This window comes from Fusarium sambucinum, chromosome I, assembly GCF_050947815.1.
Source record: "Fusarium sambucinum isolate potato_lamoka chromosome I, whole genome shotgun sequence".
In the NCBI taxonomy this organism is placed as follows: Eukaryota; Fungi; Ascomycota; class Sordariomycetes; order Hypocreales; family Nectriaceae; genus Fusarium; species Fusarium sambucinum.
The window spans coordinates 7,627,810-7,649,811 of record NC_139294.1 but is presented as its reverse complement, the minus strand read 5'-3'; the positions used below and the strand labels follow the sequence as shown (position 1 = coordinate 7,649,811).

Sequence of the window (22,002 nt, the reverse complement as noted above, 5' to 3'; positions counted from 1 at the left end):
CCAAAAAGATGTACCCGCCAATCAAAAATTAACAGCCCTCTTGCCTTTAACCTGTGCAGTAGTAGATGGCACAAAAGATTGTACTTCCGTCAATAAAGTCACGGAAGTGGGTCTTGGCCGAGCCAGATCAGATATCTATTTACTCTATACCTTGTGCATTCTATGTCCAGGCCAGGTAGATCCAGAACCATATCAAGCTTGAAGACGAGCTTGCGGTCCTGGTAGATCTATCCAAGATGTGTTTGTGACTGTTAAAGATATGTATCAATAACGGCAGACTGACGCGAACCATGTCTCTCCGTTCTTCCTGTAAAGTTGTTATAACCTTGTCTCATTTGTCCTCTCGTGGTTGCCAAGGTATGTATCACACTCAAGTGAGCGGTTTATCACGAGAGCTACTCTTGCCTTTGCATGCAGGAAACGAGCATCACTACATCGCAACCTGCTCTCAACAGACATATCACTAGATTATCAAGTAAAAGATAATCGGTTTGGAAACGTTATAGAAAGCTGGGTACTCTGCTTTATAATGCCAGGTAACGAGTTACACATGCCTCTGTCCTATCGCCACCGCTGACCGTTGTGCAACAACTGTGTATGACCCCTCGGCTACCTCAATGTCGACCCGGCGTTCGATTATAATCCCATTTGAAGGATCGTACCGTGGTTTTGGCGTTGTAATTAGTCCCTGACCTCCCTGCACAATCTGCTCTTGGCTTTCTGCAGTAGACTGAATACTAGTGATTGAGCATGGGCCTTGTATCCTGGAGTTAGGCTTACGCGTGGACCAATATAGTTCATGGCTTTCAAGTTGACGTTGAACATGTTGCAAATGCCCGTTCTTCCCCCAAACGCTAGGGTCGGAGGTCACAGGCTTCGTAGCGTTCCAAAAGCGACGTCGGAAAAGAGGCCTGATCATAGGTGCTTGACCGACAAATATGCCTATACAGTCCTCACGTAGAGACCACATGACTGATCCGCCGTGCATATCAAGCTATAGAGAGACGATTAGCATAATCGTGATTGACATCGGGGTAGTGGATATACTGACCTTGAATACAACAACAAATCGCAGGATTGCTGTAGACATACAGAGAAATCCCAGACTAAATAAAAGACAGAGGCAGAATCGTTTCAAAGGATTTGCTTGAATACCAAGGATAACCTAAACCAACGTAAGCCAGGGCGATCTGAGCAATTGAGAATACTTACTGGGATTGGGATTAAGATGATACAAATGTCTGTACTCAAGTTGAAAGACAGGATCAGAATGAAAAGGGTCAAATTTTGAGGGACGCATTGTGCTTTGCATCTCGTTAGTCTAACACCAGGTATTGAGATGATATCGACCTACGCCCAGGATCTGGCCAAACCTGCCATAATTGTTTGAATGGTCGACATGTAAGAGCCAGAGTCAAGATGATGATGACCAGAGATACCACCACTTTTGCCATTAAAGGCTTGACAAATCGTTCCGTCCATAGGCCTCGAACAACCCGCTTATAAAGGCAAAGCATGTTGAATTTGAGTATCCAAAGGATGACAACATAGAGTATCAGGCTGACCATGAACATTTGGGAGCCATATGCCCATTTCTCATGTTCCTTTTTATCCATGTTCTTTCGTTGCTCGAAGTCTAAATCGGAGGTATGTCGTCCTTTCGCGTCTTGAATAAACATTCGTCCGAAGATGGCTGCCGCAGTCCAAAAGAACTAATCGACGATGTTAGCTGGAAACCTCTTCAACAAGTCCATACATACTCCAACAAGTACAACCAGGTAGTCGTCCAAATTGTAGTTCTTGTAGCCCACGAGCTTCGTGCGGCAAAACACACGTGCGGCTATCATGGCAATTCCAACCGTATAAAGAAGCCATATTTCTATACTTTGCTGAGCTGCTGTGTTCATTGTGGAGAAATGGTAGAATAATAGATGTGAAGGAAGAGAGTGGAAACATTGTTGATTGTCGATCGAATTTGTATTTTCTAGCCACTTATTTTGAGGCCACCCTGAACATCAAACTGATGGCTATAGGTGTTGCAGATATACAATATGCCCCATTGACCTCTGAGCACAAGTTTCCGGGATTAATAGATCCGGCGTCATAGGAATTTCTCTGTATATGCTGAACTTCCTTTTTCCTAGACCGAAACAAGGCACTAGACTAGCATATCCTCTCTTTGCTTGCATAGTGGATCCGCCAAGGGACTCACAGCGCATGTGCGTAGACCATGAGCTTCCTCAATCGCTAACAATGCCTGTTGTGGAGGCCGATTTGCTCCAAGCTTTTTGTGTAACTGCTTTGTCTCCCAATAGAAATACTTGAGCAGAGGAACGTTTGTCACACGGCTATAGAGGGTTTCAAACCGGTCAGCGTCTGAATCAACAGCTGAACCGATGTAACGTTGAAGGCGTTATGAAACAAGGAACGGATCTGGTATAGTACCACGACGAAGCGCCTCTCCACCATACCACAAACAACAATCCAAACATCTTGTCTTGATCATAATAAACTCCCTCATTGATGGGACTTATATATAAGATAGACTAACAGTTCATATCATCTGAATCGCGGAAATAACATAATTCATAGTTTCGAGAAAGAAGATGGATTCATCTAGATAGGTAGAGGAGCTCATGTTTCAATCATAATGGCCACACGTCATTTCTCACTTTTCCCCTCTCTCCTTTGCCTTGTTTCTTTTTCCCTGGCCGGTAGGGGATGTCTATCCTTCCCTATTCGCGTCACGGTCATACAAGCTAAACCAACCTTGTCACCTTTTCTGACCGTTAGATGCCAAGATTTGGTCAATCTAACTCGCTTTGAATACAGAGTAGTTTGATGGGGGGGCTTCGCAAAGTCTAATCGATGCAATGAGACGGTATATCACAAAACATAGGGCTCTAAGAGCAACCTTATTCTTACACAATACAAAAGCACTGCTCAGCAGCCCACTTATTCTTCCTTTAACGCAAAGATATACAAAAAGACTAAGCTATTAGTTAACTTGCCTAGACCCTAATCCCTATACTGACCCCTATCTTAGCTATAAGAATAATATAGTTAAGAGGCTAAGCCTATAAAGGCCTTATAGCTCCTATTGCTATTAGCTATATATTAAGCTAAAAGATATTATGCTGGCTTTATAAGCCAGCAGTAATAATTAAGATATCTATAATAAATATATTTAATATATTAAGTAATATTTAAAGGATTAAAGTAGCCTTTTTTAGCTATAGTCTTTTATTCTTATATAGCCAGAAAGATAAGAGATTTAGCTAGGAATATATTAACTGGCTAATAATAGAGAAAAGGCTATTGCAGGAGCTAGATATTAGCTTTAAGAGTAAAAAGCCTTAAGATTAAGATTAGAAGGCATTTCTAGATATACTAAATAACCTAGCGTATAACAGATAGTTCCTAGAACTATGGGAGCAGGCCTTATTAGTTAATAAGCTAAGATAAAGGATTAAGTGGGAAAGGGTCAGTTAGGTAATTTTATAGGTTAATTAAAGGAAGGTTTTGTGGGTTATGTAAGGTTTCGGTTACTCTAGATTGAGCAAAATCAAGTAATCGCATTGGAATACAGAGTAGTAATAATGTAAAGATCAAAGCTCCACAGATCTTTGCAGAAGAGGTAAGTAGGCTAGCAGGATTGTGTGTCTGCCTGGTGGGGGCGGTATTTCCTGCTGCGCCACTCCTTGTCTCACTTATCATCCATGGAGAACATGCGATATTCGAAATACTTTACCAACTTTCCGACTATCATTTGTTTAAAACTAGTTCCACTTCACATTTATAATGACCACGGAAGGACAATCGCCCGAAGAAGTCAGCGGCCAAGCCGCATTTTGGATACTCGCCTCATTGGCCGCAGCAGCAGTTGTCCTCCCTTCTACCAGCATTCGCATGGCAGGTCGTGATCTTTTCGGCGGCAACATCGACCTAGTGCGATGCGTTCCCGGAGTTTCTTTGCTCGATGGAATCTGCGATCTAGTCTTCCTATCCATAAACACCTACAGGGTCCTCAAAGAACCGAAGCCAGTGCAACGTATACGGCGAGCTCTGCCAAAAGCCAGTGTCGTTGCAGCTAAGATGATGCTGTCAATTTTCACGGTATTCCCTCAGACTATCAAGGCGTTCAGCTTGAAAGGTGTTCCGGCTACACAGTTCTGTGCCTTCGTCTTCTTTTTTGCTTCAACAACCAGACTCTTGATCGACCTGTGTGGCTTAGAGCCCGAGGAACCTTTCACACCCCCAGATGCAGGAGGTAATGAACTAGACGTCATTATACTCCTCGTGCTGCTCTTCCAAGCCCCCTTTCAACTTTGGATCTGGCATAACATCACCATTTCTGTCAAGTTCCAGCTATCAGACGCTTTCTACCACGTCTGCACATATTCCTCTCTTGTGTGCAGTCTGCTGCTCATACTGCAGTTACTTACCTGGCTGCTGTATGTTGTGTGGCGTCGACGGTTCGATATTTCGGCTTCACCCTATGTTGTTCCCGTTCGAGCACTTTGGCTTTTCATCATATCTCTGGCAGCAGTAAGAAAACCAGCTAGACATGAAGATCGCCAATCAGAGTCGCAAGCTACGGTTCCACCAGTACCCGATAATACGGATAGATGGGTTCAGGCTGCGGGTTCGATGATCTGTGCAATTCTCTTAAGTATAATTGTAGCCAAAGTTTTGAACCTCATTGGCAAACTGTTTGTTCCACCAACCGAAACTACCGAGGCCAATGAAGTTATGACGGAAGTAGGAGAAGTCTGTCCAGTAGATGATCGCCAGCAAGATACAGAGGCCGTAAAAGAGGAAGATCAGCCCCTAGTTGAACAATCGGGTAGCCGGTTGGGAAGGCTAGGTGTCGCCATCGATCGTTGGCTTGTCCGATTTCTCTTCATGGATACAACAGCTGATGTTTGTATCACGCTGACGGTCTTCAATCTGATCACTACAATTATATACTACCTCGTATACTTTGATGGGACTGGGACGGTCAATCCAGAATGGACAAGCGTACTAGGATAGACTATGATATTAATACACTGGCCTAATGTATCAGTCCTTATGTACAAGGTTTTCATTCATGCATCGTGTCAACTTTGAATAAAAGAATCAGTTAATGACGGGCGAGGGATGTCGTTACACAGTCAACAAGCGTATTTGCTGAGTTGATTCGATCTAGAGAAACTTTTTCAAGTATTCATCGGGTGTCGTGAACAAGCACTATGGAACGATTGTGAATTATGGTAATTTACAATAACTGATGTTGATCACTAAACTCTTGGGAGGGGGTAGAAGTATGGTTTGTCTCAGTAGTGACCATGGAACTTTACTTAATCGCTAATTTGGTAGTCCACTTCCGAAGCCACGGCGTGAATCACAACCAGATCGAAGTATAAGAGGCGTATTAGTCTCTGGCCATTCTACTTCCTTCTTTGAGAATACTCTAAGTATCTTGTCGTAGTTTTATCAATTCTCGAAATACAGTAACCTACTTCAAGCATATCATTCTGTAACATATAACGAAATGTGTCATCTAATACATATAAACAATGTCTGCGTTCGTTGTGGACGTTGGCTCTCTGGGGAGTGGGACATTAGAAGGTGCAGAACCGCCCGATCTCGATCGCGAGACATCAACGACCGTTGCTCAGATGCCGAGTGCACAGAAAGCGAAGTGACCAAAGTACTAAATTGGCAGTACTGTTGGTCATGTGTTGAGGCATACAACGAGTGGCTGAGACGACGACAGCAGGTGTAGAGAGATGACAAAAGGTTTTACAGGGGTACCACTCATTTAGTCCAAGATAAAATAAATCACATTATCAATTGTCATATTTTGAATCGGAGTGCTTATCAAGGCAAAACATATATATTATAGGCCTTGAAGTACAATAAAACACTTCATACCAGCCAACTTGTGGCACTCTAAACCTTCGCAGCGACGACTTTGGCTCCTTCTGTCTTCGTTCCGCCAACAGGTTTGAACAGTCCACCACCAGTCGAAACGTAAAAAGTATCCCTATCTTTCTTGGTACGGCCAAATGCCACAGCAGTTGAGCCAGCAACCGTCATCTCGTTTACACCACCAACCACGATTCGCGACTTTCCAGACTTGGCATCCACGAATATAACAGAGTTATCCGAGTTACTCGTCGCATAAATGTTTCCTTGCGAGTCAAATGCAAAGTCGTCGAGGAAGCCCACGAGCTTGGATAAGTCGGCAACAAGTTGTGGCTTGGACCCCTTGACTGGATAACCAGCTTTTGTGATGGCCGTTCGGTAGATCTTGACGGCGTTGGAGTTGGAAAAGTAGAGGTAATTGTGGTGGATCTTGATTCCGTTGATGCCAAAGGCGTTGGCAGCGATTGGAGCCATCTCGTTAAAAGCAAATGCTGTGTCATCAAAGACGCCTGTTGAAATATCGAGACGACCGACGAATCCTTTTACCGAATCAGAGACAAGCACTGCGTGAGGGGCTCCCGGAATCGCCTCTACGCCATTGAGGAAAGTGCTTGTCTCTGTCATATCACTGATCTTCTTGACCTTGACCTTGGCTTTGTTCTTTTTATGGTGGAACTCCAGGGCAAAGGCTTTGAATGTACCTGGGATTAACTGGCTGAGTCCCGTTGCGTTGCTGCCAACAAAGACAAATGTCTCTGGCTTGCCAGGAGTCGAAGTTAGCTCGGTGATACCCAGGATGCCTTGGATCGATGGAATCGTGACCAGTTCTTCTAGTCCTTCACGGCAGGATGATGGATCGATGACAGTGTGAATACTGGCCGTGGGCCAGAGTTCTGTAGCCAACAAGTCGCCATTGGAACGTACAGCAATATTCTCGAGCCAAGTGCCAAGAGGTAGTTGTCCGATTGTCTTGGCTGAGAGAGAGTGCGCCAGCCCCAAAACTGGAACGAAACAAAGAGTAATGAATGACTTTAACATCCTGGCAGTTTAAAATTTTCGTATGTAATTTAGAAGGATAAATGAACGGGCGCCGTTCCTGGTTACAAACAGTAGTTGTGATGGCGCATTATATACCTGTTTCTGTGTCAGTCTGGCAGTTATGCTTCGAGAAGAACAAGAGATAACGCAATTCTCGTATAGTGGCAACTATTATTAGTTGGTTATTCAATTAATGTAGGATCAGGCTGAATAATTACAGGAATACAAGGCTTAGTGATGTTGTTTGATGATTATTCAGGGACTTAGTAAGCCTGTCGTTTGTTTAGTCAGTCTAATATTTGCTGGGTGGACTCACGATGCGCGCCTCAAGGCAAGCGACAGTGTCAGCAATCACCCGGAGGGATTTATGGCTTAATTATGGTGATGTTATGAATAAGTGATATGACTCAAAATCAATTGTTTGCCATGAAAAATCCTTGTTCCTTTGCCAGTACCCCTTCTTCGTTCTCCATAGCTGATAAGAAATTTTCGAAAAGACCATTCTAGACTTTCCATCGTGTAGCGTGCTGCAGACTGGCTGTTCGCAGTCTCAGAGATCCAGTACTCTGTACTTCATGGCCTCTCCCATTGCGATGTTAGTAAATTCCCAGGAAGCTGAATGGGATTATTGAGGCCATCGCTGAAGAGGCACGACCCAGCAGTATGTGTCAAATACTACCCCACCATCAATTCGATCCATCATGATTTGGGAACCCGGGAATATGTTGTCAGTGGTATATACTGTGAGATTTTGGCATTAAGGCCTGTTTGGCAATATATTTTTAGGATCACGCGTATCAATACGTCCAAAGGTACATACGTTGCCGTAGGCAGCCTTGACATGACGTTATCCGTTAAGAAGTTTTGAATTTCGTGTTCTTCACATCGATTATTGGCCCTCTTCAACAGAGTTTCAAATTCGCAATTAAGTTACTTGATGATCCTTGAGTTGAGGTTATTCATCTCAAGGCACAGGTATGGTTAAGAGGCAGCAGCCAAAGCCACAGAAGGGATGCAAGCAGTTAGGCTGCCCCCGCCATCAAGCTGACCAGAGCGTAATAGGTATAGCTTCATTGAAAGGGAAGTGGGCGTTACTGGATCTGTAAAATGGTATCACAGTCTAACAGCCCGCCTACTGTCTCCAGCATCCGCTGTCTGATCAGTAGATATGTGTTGATAGAGCTAGGTATCATGGGCAAGTCTAGACCAGTTGGGCTATCCATTTCTCGTGAAGTGGCACAACACAAAGACTAATTTATGGGAAAGCTGGTTGGCAACCACAAGGCACGCTTTCCCTAATTTAGAAGCTGGTTAATGTCTTACTTGCAATGACGATGGCTCCCAACACACGCCCTGGAGGCGCGCCCTTCATCTGACCGTTGTCTTGTCAGATGACGTTGCAGATGGCTTGTACATTCAACCCAAGTCTGGGAACCAAATCTATTATAAAGATCGAGGCAACTCTCATGGTTGTTATCTACCTACAGCATTTACGTCAATTGAAACATATGCAAGACTATGACTTCTACAGGCACAATCACAAAGAAAGTGCAATCGCCCAGTCCTGGCGTGTTGACGCATCAGAATGAGTCCATCCAATTGCCAATCATTGGTTCAGCCACGACAGACTATTCAAATGGCAACCCTTTAGTGGAGGATGAGGTTCCCGACCATGCGACAAGCGCCATTCCCGATGGTGGCTATGGCTGGACCATAGTAGCTTCTTGCTTCGTTCTTCTATTCTGGATCAATGGCTACACTACAGCTTGGGGTGTCTTGCAAGCAGCCATTGTTCAATCACCTCGGTTGCACACCAATATCCGCACCATCACCTTCGTTGGCAGCTTATACATGGCATGCATGGTTGCTTTTGGCTTGGCTTCAGTCAGATTATCAAGGCAATTCGGCATCCGATTCACTAGTCTGACAGCGACTATATTCTTCGGCGCTGGCTTAATTATCACCAGTTTTACTCTAGAGCATCTGGCAGGACTGTTCTGTGTAGCTGGGCTACTTGTTGGCCTATCAACATCTCTGTTGTACACAGCTACCAACACGCTACCCGTGCAATGGTTTAGCAGTAAACTCGGTACAGCGAACGGGATAGTCAAAGCAGGAGGTGGTGTCGGGGCCACGGTCCTCCCTTTGGCGACCCAAGCCATGATCAGCAAAGTCGGACTACAATGGACTTTTAGAATTCTTGGGTTCTCAATTTTGGCAACGGGAATTCCCTGCGCGTTGTTCCTGAAGGACTTTGCTCGAAACAGTTCGACATCTCGATTTGACTGGTCACAATTGAAGAGCCTGTCTTTCCTCACACTGGCTATGGCGGGAGCTGTTGGGGTGTTCGCCCTGTTCGTTCCTCCATTTTTTCTACCTGTCTTTGCTAGGTCCATCGGCCTATCTGCCTCAACGGGCGCCGGATTAGTAGCAGGCTTCGGTGCGTCGACGGCCGTTGGACGGTTTGCTGGAGGCTGGATTTGTGATAAGATTGGAGCTTTCAATGCGTTGGCTCTGGCAGCTTCGATCAACAGCGTGTCTATGCTAGCGATTTGGCCCGTCAGCTCGTCATTGCCGCCGCTTTTTGTCTTTGCCATTATTAACGGTTGTGCAAACGGGAGCTTTTTTGTGGCGTTGCCGACAGCAGTGGCAACACTTGCTCCAGGGTCCGCAGCAGCATCAATCAGCTTGATGACCTCTTTCTGGACTCCTGGGTATCTGATGGGTGCGCCTATTGCTGGTATTCTGATTGACTCACAGCATGCATCAGAAGCATCTTCTATTGAGCCGTACAGAGCAGCTATTTTTTATGCAGCAGGTGTTGGATCTCTTGCTACTTTACTCGTTATTGTTTCTCGAATGACGCTGAGTAGAAAGCTGATTAAAAGGTTGTAAACCCTTACGAGACAATATGACGACAACTTTCAGTGTTTTGAGGCGCCGAAAAGAAATGGGGTTATGCTTCAGTACAGACGCGTGATATGACCCTAGTTCGGCACTGGGACGCGTTTCTATTAACAGTTTCGCAGACCATTCTAGTTGCATTTTAATTAGTGTTCAAGATTCGGTTCAACAATAGGTTACCGTTGCATAAACAGCCATGCAGTTTGTTTACTCGTGTCCCTAAATACAAAACATGGCGTTCTTACCCTGTACAATCACTCGGACAATAACATTATGTAACGTGCTAATGACAATTGTGCAGAGTATTGTGCAGAATGTGCCCTGCAAAGCTTACCGAGTGTATCCAATAATAACGCAGTAATTCCGAGAATCATAGACACCCGAGATTGGTATCGGAAAGAATAGAAACCCAGTCTGCCCAATGTAACCAGAGACTTTCCTCACTCTCCAATTGATGAAAGTGAGATCGTCCAACCCGGCAGTTGGCAGTTGTCAAAGATAGCGCCTAGATAAAGTTACAGCCCCCTAATTTTGCCAATCAATGCATGACGTGGATATTGTCTAACCTGAACTGGCTACACGAGGCGCTTATCACCCTGAGCTGTGACATATCCCCAGCTTACCATCTGGAGTTTGAATCCTTCTGATCCTTCGCTCTAAAACATATCGACAAAGCTGTTGACTTTGTGCCTTGTCTGGGCCCCGTGGCCTGGCTAAAGACGACGATCGTGGACGTCATTACATTGGTGCATTGCTTTTTTTGGTGAAGCTACTGTCTACTTTTGCATGATCATGCGTTAGTGCTCACCCCGATGTTGCCGGACGGCCGGACTGAAAGTTTGTTGGGTGACAGTGCCTCGACCCTAAGATATCAATCCCTGTCTATGTAACATGATTGAAACCAAACAAAATGTTTATATTAACCATGCCTTGCTGTGATAATTCCAATTTTCTCTGGCATTCATACCGCTTCCAACACAATGCTGTTTCGTTTTGTGGCCTTGTTGCCATTCCTGGCGGGAGCATTGGCCAAATCCAAAGTGCACGATGATACGTTTAAGCCTGACTACGTTCTAGAAGCTACTCTAGGCGATATCAAGATCAACTGCAAGTCAAGATCGTCAGTCACATTCAACGGCACCTATCCTGGACCGGCAATCTACCTGCAAGAGGAACAAACAACCTGGATTCGAGTCTACAATAAAATTCCTGACAACAACGTCACAGTTGTAAGCTTGCACGCACTTGCAATTCTCTTCAAAGCTGACAACATAAGCACTGGCATGGTCTGAGTCAGCGAGCCGCACCCTTCTCTGATGGTACACCTCTTGTGAGCCAATGGCCCATCCCAGCCGGACAGTTCTTCGATTATGAGATTCGACCACAGCTTGGTGACGCAGGATCCTACTTTTACCATTCACATGTCGGCTTCCAGATCTTGACTGCTCATGGAGCTTTGATTGTCCGAGACGCCGTGAAGCCAGAGTATAAGTACGATGGAGACATTCCTCTTATCGTGGGCGACAACTACGCTGCTGAGGATGAAGTGATAGAAGAAGGCCTGCTGGCAGATCCATTCAAGTGGTCTGGAGAGCCTCAGGCTATAACTATCAATGGTAACAGTGGCAACAAGAGTTTCTACGAAGCACCAGACTCGAGCTGTATGCCTCATGTCATTCACGTTGACCCAGGCAAAGTCTACCGGCTTCGATTCATTAGCTCTACGGCGTTATCTATGATCAAGCTGGGGATTGAAGATCACGAAAACTTCACAGTGATTGAGGCTGACGGGTCTTATACAAAACCTGCTCATATCGATCATGTTCAGGTTTCATCCGGTCAGCGCTTTAGTTATCTCATCAAAACCAAACCTTCGGAAGAGGTCTGTGGAGGTGACAAGTCACAGTATTGGATCCGGTACGAAAGTCGTGATCGACCTCAAGTCATCAGTGGTTATGCTTTGCTCAAGTACAAATGTGACGAGGGTCAACATCTCCCAAAATCACTTCCCAAGACCTCACCTATCGAACTGTCAAACAGTACTACTGACTACCTCGAATATGCTCTTGAGGGTTTATCAGAGAAGAACAACCGAGCATTCCCAAGGTTATCAGAGGTTACGAGAACTGTTACTATTCAAGTCAACCAGATTCTCACAACTGGTGCCTATGAGAATGGAACTTTGAATGGCACAGTAGCCTGGGCGTAAGTTACAATTGTGTACGATTATGTCAAACTTCACTAACAGAAAAATAGCCAAAATGGCCTACCTTGGAAAGAAAATGTCCAAGCTGAGCATCACCAAGTCCCGTATCTCATTCAGGTCTACGAGAACGGCACGACCCCCAACTATACCCTTGCCCTGGAACATCATGGATTTGATCCGGAAACCAAGGCATTTCCCGCCAAGGTCGGTGAAGTTTTAGACATAGTCTGGGAGAACAACAACGGCCCTACAGGCGGCTGGGACTTTCATCCCATGCATGTCCATGGATACCATGTCTATGATCTTGGTGCTGGTAACGGCACCTACAACGCTACCGAGAATGAAGCGCACTTTGACAACTTCACCCCTGTTCTCCGGGACTCGACAAACCTCTACAGATATGCGGTCAAGGGTGTTCCGCATCACACCGCCGGTTGGAGAGCTTGGAGAATTCGCATTACAGAAGAAAACATTGGTGCCTGGATGATGCATTGCCATATTGCACAGCACCAGGTCATGGGCATGGCCACTGTTTGGGTGTTTGGTGATGCGGACCAGATTCGCGGCAAATTTCCCGCTCCACCATATACTCAGGGATATCTAGATTATGGCGGAAGTGCTTATGGAAGTGAGGATAGTCAACCTTGGGTGAACCATTACTACAGTAATGGTGATGATTAGAATATAATAAGAGATTTAGTGCACTAGATATAGTACTAGTTACTCGTATTTCCTCTGAAATGGAATTTTGATCAACTGTGACTGCTTTGACTATGTTAAGCAGCACTAGGGGTTTCCCTATGTGATTATATAGACCATACTAAAATCTATCACCAGCAACGGAGAGGCCATACGAGCATACTGGAACTTATAACCCTGTAACATCAAGGCTCATCAATGTAAGGTCCCAGTAAGTTTACCAGGTCCTCAATGCTTTGCTTTCCGTATCCAAATAACGATGTAAGTCGGCCTAGCCAAGACATCTCCTTCTGTTGGGAAATAGCCGGAGGTAGTAGGATTGAGTCAATGAGATGGATAACTCCATCCATAAGGATGATATCAGGCGTTGAGATTGGGACATAATCGTGGCTCTTGCCTTCAACGCCTTGACCTTTCAAAACATTCAGATGCCACTTCTTATGAACCTTTTGACTTTCCACCTTCATACTGAGGTTACTGTGCAATGTTGGTAGATCAAACTGCAAGAGGTCTGGTTAGCTTTGAGTTCAATTGAGAATTCTGATTGTCTTTGCTCACCTGATGAGAGTCTTTCATCTCTGGTTGACTTAGGTCCACCAATTTAGCTCCACCATGAGGCCAATAAGAGTCACTGAATAGTGTTTTGTTGGCCACGACGTGGTATTTTAGTAGAGCTCGAAGATAAGGTCTGCCTCCATGACTGAACAGGAACTTGTTTACCGCTTTCCCAAGACGATCAAATGCGGCATTGGTTGGGGCGAAGATCGTTTGAGATACGTGCGCGTTAGTTTCGTAGATGTTCTCAGACAGTTTTGACGCCTCTAAACCCCGTCGCAGTCTTGATAATTCTGGTCTGGTACGAAGCGCGTGGGCAGTCGAGTTGGGGAGTTCCAATACAGTATCAATATGATGGATAAACCCGTTGACGGCGATTGACTGCGATTTGTTCAATGGGAGCAGTCGAGCCGCGTGATTCAGTGTAAGTCCACTGCTGTCCTGCTGGACACTGATGCGCTGCTTATAAGTGAAGAATATGTCTCCATTGACAAAAGACGAAACCGTGCCCATTGTCGGTAGGCGCTCAGCTGGTACTGGCCCAGGCCCCATATGACATCCAGCGATGAACAAGCCAAAGAATGGTGGCGGATCGGGTGGGAAATAGAACGAGTCAAAGGCTTCATTCACAGGGGCATATACAGTGAAGCGAGCCTGTGGTGCTGAGAGACCCCGGACGATGTCAGGCAGTTTGCCCACAATCTCGACAAATTTGGAAACGCGGTCATCGTTGCTCAAGACGTCCCAAACCGTAAGATTTGTCTCATGATGAGCTTCATGTAGCGCTGGCGTGGGTGTAATTTGTGACGTGCTGTACCATTTGAGGGCAAGGTACTGTATGAGTAGGGGAATTGATACAATGAAGGCCAGCGCTCTGAGCGCTCTCCATAATGAAGGTTTGTGCTTAGCCATAGTCGCCGAGAATTTTCCCACAAACTGTATGGTTTGGCATGGTTGATATCAATGAGGGCATATAAAACATGTCCATCTACTGTTTGCCAAGCGCTTGAACCCGACACTTCGGTCCGTAGCACGGGGTGGGGTATCGGGGCCCGATGCATGACCCCGAGATAAGCGTCGCTAACTCGGGATTGCAATCGCCACCCTCTGGTTGACTACAGCACGATGCAACCTAAGATATACGAATATGCGGAGTAATAACGACTTGAATAATAAGAAAAAGGCCGTGAGATCAATACTTGCAGTTGAAGAAGTTTGCTCAAGTTCCACTGAATAACCCGATAGCGCCAGAATATGCGTACTTCTCCACGTCTGATATCGCTTTCGCTAGCATGGATGTTCTCAACACTCGTGGCCAGCGCCCTCGTGAAGAAGGACTGGACCATTACTTGGGAACCCGGAGCACCCAACGGCCAAGAGAGAAATATGATCAAGATCAATGGTCAATTTCCAGGACCAACGATTCTCTGCGACGAAGATGATGACATTGAGGTCATGGTTCACAACAAAATGCCGTTCAATACTACTGTTCACTGGCATGGACTTGAGTAAGTCAGAAGAGTCATAGCGGTATCGAGTACAGATGAGTTGACTGTATCAGGATGCTCGGCACGCCTTGGTCCGATGGGACCCCAGGCATGTCCCAGAAGCCAATAGAGATGGGTCAAAGCTTCATCTATCGATTCAAAGCCTCACCAGCAGGAACACATTGGTACCATTCTCACTCACGGGCTACTGTTCTGGATGGGCTTTACGGGCCAATTTTCATCAGGTACGTTCAGAGCGAGGTGAGAATCATGCAGTTTATACTGAGAATTACACCAGGCGAAAACCAGATGCCCCTGCACCATGGCATTTAATTGGTAAAGAACAGGATGATATCGATGCAATGAAGCGTGCAGTAGTCGACCCCAAACTGGTCATGGTGTCTGATTGGACCCGCTTCATGTCTTGGGAGTATATGGCTGCTGAGGAAAGCTCCGGAATGGCGATATTGTAAGTTTTTACAATACCCAGAAGAACCCATGGATCAACTAATCACTATTGTAGCTGCTCAGATAGTATCCTTGTAAACGGAAAGGGTAGTCTGTATTGTCCAGACGTCGATATGCTGATTAACCACACCAGCACGTACATGAAGTACGGCCTGTATCCTCGCCAAGTCAACGACAAGGGGTAAGTGGCACCAGGTTTATCTAGTGATAAGTAGCTGACGGTTCAAGGTGTTTTCCGTTCATGAGATCAACTCAAGGCCCATATTTGACTACTGGAAACCCTGAGACGATCCCACTACACCTACAACACGGCTGCACGCCAGCTGAAGGTGCCAATGAGACTATAGTCGTTGATCCAGCAGACAAATGGGTCAGCCTCAATTTTATCGGAGGCGCAACGTTCAAGACCATCGTCTTTTCTGTTGATGAACATGACATGTGGGTGTACGAAGTTGACGGACACTACATCGTCCCACAGCGCGTCAATACGGTACACATGTATGCTGGAGAGCGATATGCCGTCATGGTCAAGCTTGATAAACCAGCAAAAGACTATACCATCCGTGTCGCGGACAGTGGTCTCACTCAAGTCATCTCAGCATTCGCTACACTTCGATACAAGGGAGGTGCTCAAGGCGGCGTGAGTAAGGGAGTGATTGATTACGGCGGCCAGAATAGCACCAAAGATGGGGTCATTACGCTCGATCGCGATCATCTTCCCCCATATCCGCCAAATCCGCCAGCTCGCAAGGCAGATGCAATGCATGTCCTCTCAACGCATAGATGGAAAAGCGCTTGGCAGTATACCATGTCTGGACATGGGATGTACGAAGAAGATCGCAGCGCATATGGACCTCTTCTATATGATCCCCACTCAGCGGACGCACTGGACGAAGGTCTTGTAATTCGCACAAAGAATGGAAGCTGGGTTGATCTGGTGCTCCAGGTTGGTTCATTGCCTGGCCAGCCACAGGAATTCCCGCATATGATGCACAAGCATACTGGAAAGACATGGCAGATTGGTTCTGGGCTGGGAATCTGGAACTATTCCTCCGTCGAAGAAGCCATTGCGGCCGAGCCAGATAACTTTGATCTTGATACGCCGAAGTGGAGGGATACTTTCGTGACCTCTTTTGATGGTTCCGCGTGGATCGTGTTGCGGTACCAGGTTACAAATCCTGGACCCTGGCTTTTCCACTGTCATATCGAAACACATTTGGCTGGTGGTATGGCTGTTGCGATCTTGGATGGTATTGATGTTTGGCCGCAGATTCCACCTGAGTACGGACCTGATCAGCGGGGCTTTATGCCTGGCACGCTGCCAGAATTAGAGAGTGGAGGGCAACAAGGTTCAGTACAGAAGCAATGTCCATTGCTAGCGGTCTCTCCTAGTGGTGGCCCCAAGAAGGATGCGGGGGAAAAGTCAGCCAGTGACTCGCGCTGGGAGGCTTTGATCCGGGGCTTGATTCAGGTTCTGCAAGGGTGGCTTTCAGATGAAGCGAGTAGTAAGTAATTCATAGTCTATCTAGTTTCAAAACAGAACGTTCTAAAACACCTTACCATCATCTTTTTTTTTTTGTCTGGTACTTGTAATCCAAGATTCATAGCGTGTTTGTGGGCGGCTGTGCTGAGGAATTAGTCCAAGTAAAGTCAGCCACAAGTCAAGTAAGACAACACCTTTAGACTAACAAGATTGTTCCTTTATTTGACTATCAGCACGTAAAGAACATTACAACAGTTAAAGTCAAAATGAACGATACCTTCACCCATAGTTTCTTCAATTGATATCTAGGTACCTATAAACACCCGTATCCTATCATAGCTACATAATACCTCGTTACCACTAACTCTTCGACCTCATTCTCTATCCCAATCATATACGCAATAAACATCTTAGTCCATAGGCCCAAACCTCGCTTCCCGATCAGCGTTCATAGCAATGATGGCATCTCTCGCTCCTGGCCAAGTCTTTCGCTTGCCTGGGAACACGCGGTAAGCATGGGGGCTGAGTAGACCATCCATGAGAATATTGCAAAACTTGCGATCGCGCAACCAAAAGTTCCATCCCTTCATAGTGTACCCGAGATGTTCTGGCAAACCAGAACCGATTACTCGATCGACCCATTCCATCCACTCTGATGGTTTGACAATGGAAGGCGTAACAGGGCCCTTCTTGGCGAGATCAATGACCCAGGCGTGCTGATCATCGACTTGTTTATTCATCTCGGCTTGAGATGGGAAACCTGAGGGATCTTTCCACAACTGTGCGACTGCCATGCTGGCAAGGTCAAACATGAAGAAGGCGGGGTTCATAAATGACAAATGACCGATGAAAGCAAGAGTCTTTGGGTGGTCGAGACTGAAGATATTTTGGTACAGTCTGGGAAGAGGACGACCCGTGAAGCCTCGAGACTTCTGCCAATCCGTGGTTGTGGCTCGACACGGGTCTGCGTCCATACCCACGACTGAGTAATCCACAGTGAAACCTGTACAGAACAGAATAGCGTCGACTTCATACTGTTGGCCATCGCTTGTCTCGACTGTGTTCTCGTCGACGACACGAGCGAGTCCGTGCGTGCTGACGATAGAGCCCTTCTGTAGATATGGGATCAATTCGTCGTTGACGAGAGGACGCTGGTTGGTAATTGATGGGGCAGGGTCAAACCGCCACTCCGGTTTGAGATCAAAGGTATTGTGTACAAGCTTTCCGATGACGCTGTTCATTGTTTTCTCCCAGAGACTTGGCGTGTAGCGGTTCATCAGGTTGAGCATCACATACTTGCGATAGGTTCGTACATGGTCTACCGGCTTGCCTTTGACCCATCTGGGTACCTGGATCTTGCATTAGTCTTCCATAGCTTGAAAGGAGTAGATGCAAAGTATTACTTACAATGATTGCACCGTGTCGATGTGCTAGGTAGACCTGATCAGCAATAGGAGCCAATTCAGTTGCCATATCGGCTGCAGTGTTGCCAAAGCCCAGAATCATGACCCTTTTCCCAGCGAGCACCTCGGGACTGTTATAGTGTCAGAAAAGGTTGCATTACCCGAGGCAACTTGACTTACTTCTTAAATGTCATGGAGTGTTCTACAAAACCTTTGAACTTCTCAATGCCCTCAATCTTAGGTCTGGAAGGTATCTGATCTGCTCCCATGGCAAAAACAACCTTGTCAAACCACTCCATATGAGGCTCTGGAGATTCAGGCGTGGACAGGGACAGGCGCCATTTCTGCTGCTTCTCATCATATCTGGCGCCATGGAAGCTGGTGCGAAGTCGACAATGTTTCAAGAGTCCAAAGTGTTTGGCATAGTCTTGAAGGTATTTGTCAATACCCTCCGCAGGAATAAAGTCGGGGCTGCCTGGGTAGAGTCAGTCCATGTGTTAATTGAGTACCGATTAACGCCAGTATACCTTCAGGGAAGGGAAAGTCTGTAAAGCATCCTCGCTGTTTAGAACCGTTGGAGAGTGTAGCTGTTTAAATTATTAGAATATCACGAGACATGGACGGGTAATGAATTTACTTCTCATAACAGTCAATTTGTCTCCTTCGTCAAAATGCCAGAGACCTCCAACGTAGTCATTGCGATCGAGTCCCACAGCGTCGAAGCCTTCCTCTCGAAGATTCTTGAGGGTGACAAGGCCCAGAGCGCCCAGGCCTACGACAGCTACTGTAGGGGCAGCCATTTTCAATGAAACAATAGGCTAATTGGTCAGTGAGATTGGTAGTTTCGATAAACTCAATTCGAGAAAGCCGATTGAACCGCAGTGATCAAGCAAAGATTAATGTGTTGTTTCTGGTCCATTATTTGATATTACATGTTGCCCATAGGTACACAAGGTAGTTCCTGCTGCTTCAATAATGCTACCTCTGATGATTGATGACCGTCGCCTTTCGGGTCGGGGTCGGTCAGTATTTCGGGCTCGGGGATGATATTACAGGGCCTAGTCCGAACCCCGTGGCTATCTGTCGGTGCGAGAACCTCCAGACATGTTTGGGTGCTGCATAAAGTCTTGTCAGACAACACGCCATCCACTGAAAGATCCCTGTAGCCGTCATTTTTTACTGTCTTGGTCCCTATCTCAGCGCCTATCCAATTCATACGAGACACCAATTGGCATTCATCCAAGTCACATAGCAACAATGGGTTCAATTTCAACTTCTCCATCTCTCATCATTGAACTTGCAAATGCTGTATCCTCTGCAGCCAATAATTTAGACACGCAATTGCAGTCTCAAGGTCTTCCACAGCCATCCTTTGGAGCTGACGGTCCGACATATGTTGTTCCCAAGGATGCGCCTAAAGCAGCCCATGAAGCCCGTGTGGCAACCGCTGAAGCAGCCCTAAAGCTATTCAATCTTGTGTCTGGCCCCAGCGAGCTTCTACCGAACATGACAGCCAGTGTATGTACCGCTTCGATTCTTTGGCGACTTTCAGCTAAATTAGCCGTGGCAGTACCATACCATCTTTGCCCTTCAATGGCTGCATCATTTTGACATTTTTTCTCGCATTCATTTTGATGGTACGGTGTCATATGAGGCCCTCGCTACTGAAGCAAACGTGCCTGAGTCTCTACTCAAGAGCGTTGCGCGCATGGCAATGACAAGCAACATTTTGGCAGAACCAACTACCGGCCAAGTTGCGCACACAGCCAATTCTGCCATGTTTCTCAAGTTTCCCAATACCCGCGACTGGGCATCATACATGTTCACTGCCTCGATTCCTACGGCTGCTGCCATGGTTGAGGCTACAGAAAAGTGGCCAGGAAGTGTAAAGAAGACTGAGACAGCATACAACGTCGCATTCGGTCATGATTTGCCCTTCTTTGATCACTTGTCCCAGAGCCCTGTCTTGACAAAGCAGTTTTCAGGGTATATGAGAAGTGTGACTGATGGCCAGGGCATGGATCTCTCCCATCTCGTCAAAGGGTTTGACTGGGCCAGCTTGCCGGAGAATGCCCTCATCGTTGATGTAAGTGACATTAGCGACCTTGTCCCTCCTAACAACAATTCACTAATTTTTGTAGGTTGGCGGCTCCACAGGTCATGCAAGCTACGCTCTGGCCGCTGCTTATCCACACTTACGCTTCGAGGTGCAAGACCTTGACGCTGTTGTCAACGGAGAAAAGGCTGCCAAAGAACATGAAGAAGCAGCAAAGAAGCACGTACTGGGTACTGACACTCAAGTGTCCTTCAAATCACACAATTTCTTCGAACCGCAGCCAACCAAAGATGCAAACGTCTACATGCTACGAATGATCATCCATGACTGGCCAGATGCCGAAGCCAGGACCATTCTGAGCAATCTTGTCCCAGCACTTGAGTCATCCAAGGCAACCCTCCTCATTATGGACACGGTTCTTCCGTCTCCCGGAAGTATCCCATCGGTACGAGAGCGTGTCATAAGAACTCGCGACTTGACCATGCGTCAAGTTTTCAACGCGAAGGAGCGTGGTGTAGATGACTGGGAGGCGCTCTTACGTGAAGCGGATTCTAGGCTGACCTTGAAGAATGTGCGACAGCCGGAAGGAAGCAACATGTGCTTGTTGAACATTAGCTTACAGGATCATTAGTATTCTCTACTGGGAGGAATGCTGTGTCTCTATCTCAATTATTAACAATTTGCGTCTCGAAGTTCTTAGTTATTGTTCGCATTCGTGAGTTCACCAATATCACAGATAACGCTGTTGACGGGTGCAGTGACACCGATGGCATGCTTCGACTGGCGACATAATTAGACATTGCCTGCTCAGGCGCTTCACTATCCGTTCCAACGCAATTCTATTTATTCAAGTGGTATCATCTGAGGATCCAGTATTTACAATTGACCATCAATGTGTTTCTTATTAATGACTGTAGAGTCTATGAACTCATTCTACGGGCAACTTTTAGTCCTTAGCAACGACCTTGCCATCATTAACAAATTCTTCAAAATACCCAACGGTCATACTGATCTCGTCAGTGAGATAATTCATATTCAGTGTTATAATGGATATAACTCACGTCGATCGCTTAGTGTCAGCGAAATTTACATGATCCGGCGCAACCTTTTCCAGGAAACGTGGATCCGCCTTCATACGCTGAAAGTCCAAGATATCCTTGAAGATGAACTGTACGATGCAATCATAGTCAGATTGATGGGAGAATTGTGGATCGTAGAGCTGATATAGCATCGGGCGTGTCTCCTTTGTGTTGTGCGTCATGGTATAGCGAACAATGCCATACTCTTCCATCAAAGGACTAACGAGTTTAGCATGGACTTTGGTCATGTGGTGTCTGTACTCTTCGTCACTGAGAGATGGCTTTTTGAAGGCCGTGATAGTCAAACAGATGAGGCTGTTGGGTTGACTGGGACGAGTCATCCCCTCCGTTATTTCTTGCGTATCACTGTGTGGCGACATGATGAATGATGATACTTATTCGTTGAGATACAAGATTGAAGCTGACAGATAAGCGCCAGCTCAGGCTCCAGATAAACACAGAGGGATAGAGGGTTGTACATCCTCCATCAAGCAGAATGGCATCGGCTCAAGAGAAAGATACTTGACCAATGCCCCCGAAAAGGAGGAGTCCGTTCCTCGGTATTGTAGGTATGCAGGACGCTTATGTCGGAGGTACCTGTACAGCAGTACCGAATCGCGAACAAGCCCGACTGGCCATGCCCGACGAACCCCGACCGACTCGATCCGAATGCCGTTCAACCCCATACAGCTCTTACCAAGCCAAACCGGT

The 22,002-nt window shown here is 46.2% G+C and overlaps 10 protein-coding genes across 10 annotated transcripts; 5 read left to right on the top strand and 5 right to left on the bottom strand.

Annotated features, from left to right (window-relative positions):
* Positions 1–544: 544 nt before the first annotated feature.
* On the bottom strand, positions 545–1,907 carry FSST1_005210 (uncharacterized protein; the record flags this gene model as incomplete). The annotated part of the gene is made up of 5 exons (XM_083231463.1): positions 545–994; positions 1,052–1,165; positions 1,213–1,304; positions 1,355–1,712; positions 1,761–1,907. The coding sequence occupies 5 exons, from the start codon at positions 1,905–1,907 to the stop codon at positions 545–547; spliced, it is 1,161 nt and encodes a 386-aa protein (XP_083088640.1).
* Positions 1,908–3,801: 1,894 nt separating this feature from the next.
* FSST1_005209 (uncharacterized protein) lies at positions 3,802–5,034 on the top strand (the record flags this gene model as incomplete). Its single annotated transcript, XM_083231462.1, has 1 exon — positions 3,802–5,034. The coding sequence occupies one exon, from the start codon at positions 3,802–3,804 to the stop codon at positions 5,032–5,034; it is 1,233 nt and encodes a 410-aa protein (XP_083088639.1).
* Positions 5,035–5,937: 903 nt separating this feature from the next.
* FSST1_005208 (uncharacterized protein) lies at positions 5,938–6,951 on the bottom strand (the record flags this gene model as incomplete). The annotated part of the gene is made up of 1 exon (XM_083231461.1): positions 5,938–6,951. The coding sequence occupies one exon, from the start codon at positions 6,949–6,951 to the stop codon at positions 5,938–5,940; it is 1,014 nt and encodes a 337-aa protein (XP_083088638.1).
* A 1,518-nt stretch (positions 6,952–8,469) lies between these two features.
* FSST1_005207 (major facilitator superfamily domain-containing protein) lies at positions 8,470–9,846 on the top strand (the record flags this gene model as incomplete). Its single annotated transcript, XM_083231460.1, has 1 exon — positions 8,470–9,846. One exon carries the CDS (start codon positions 8,470–8,472, stop codon positions 9,844–9,846), a length of 1,377 nt encoding a protein of 458 aa, XP_083088637.1.
* Positions 9,847–10,835: 989 nt separating this feature from the next.
* Positions 10,836–12,742, top strand: FSST1_005206 (Cupredoxin; the record flags this gene model as incomplete). The annotated part of the gene is made up of 3 exons (XM_083231459.1): positions 10,836–11,084; positions 11,132–12,060; positions 12,112–12,742. The coding sequence occupies 3 exons, from the start codon at positions 10,836–10,838 to the stop codon at positions 12,740–12,742; spliced, it is 1,809 nt and encodes a 602-aa protein (XP_083088636.1).
* A 203-nt stretch (positions 12,743–12,945) lies between these two features.
* Positions 12,946–14,227, bottom strand: FSST1_005205 (fasciclin domain-containing protein; the record flags this gene model as incomplete). The annotated part of the gene is made up of 2 exons (XM_083231458.1): positions 12,946–13,260; positions 13,319–14,227. The coding sequence occupies 2 exons, from the start codon at positions 14,225–14,227 to the stop codon at positions 12,946–12,948; spliced, it is 1,224 nt and encodes a 407-aa protein (XP_083088635.1).
* A 342-nt stretch (positions 14,228–14,569) lies between these two features.
* FSST1_005204 (multicopper oxidase) lies at positions 14,570–16,783 on the top strand (the record flags this gene model as incomplete). Its single annotated transcript, XM_083231457.1, has 5 exons — positions 14,570–14,823; positions 14,877–15,047; positions 15,101–15,271; positions 15,326–15,451; positions 15,499–16,783. 5 exons carry the CDS (start codon positions 14,570–14,572, stop codon positions 16,781–16,783), a joined length of 2,007 nt encoding a protein of 668 aa, XP_083088634.1.
* A 380-nt stretch (positions 16,784–17,163) lies between these two features.
* On the bottom strand, positions 17,164–18,956 carry FSST1_005203 (flavin-containing monooxygenase; the record flags this gene model as incomplete). The annotated part of the gene is made up of 5 exons (XM_083231456.1): positions 17,164–18,102; positions 18,161–18,287; positions 18,337–18,631; positions 18,684–18,743; positions 18,794–18,956. 5 exons carry the CDS (start codon positions 18,954–18,956, stop codon positions 17,164–17,166), a joined length of 1,584 nt encoding a protein of 527 aa, XP_083088633.1.
* A 457-nt stretch (positions 18,957–19,413) lies between these two features.
* On the top strand, positions 19,414–20,843 carry FSST1_005202 (uncharacterized protein; the record flags this gene model as incomplete). Its single annotated transcript, XM_083231455.1, has 3 exons — positions 19,414–19,674; positions 19,727–20,242; positions 20,298–20,843. The coding sequence occupies 3 exons, from the start codon at positions 19,414–19,416 to the stop codon at positions 20,841–20,843; spliced, it is 1,323 nt and encodes a 440-aa protein (XP_083088632.1).
* Positions 20,844–21,158: 315 nt separating this feature from the next.
* On the bottom strand, positions 21,159–21,671 carry FSST1_005201 (EthD domain-containing protein; the record flags this gene model as incomplete). Its single annotated transcript, XM_083231454.1, has 2 exons — positions 21,159–21,219; positions 21,274–21,671. 2 exons carry the CDS (start codon positions 21,669–21,671, stop codon positions 21,159–21,161), a joined length of 459 nt encoding a protein of 152 aa, XP_083088631.1.
* Positions 21,672–22,002: the final 331 nt, after the last annotated feature.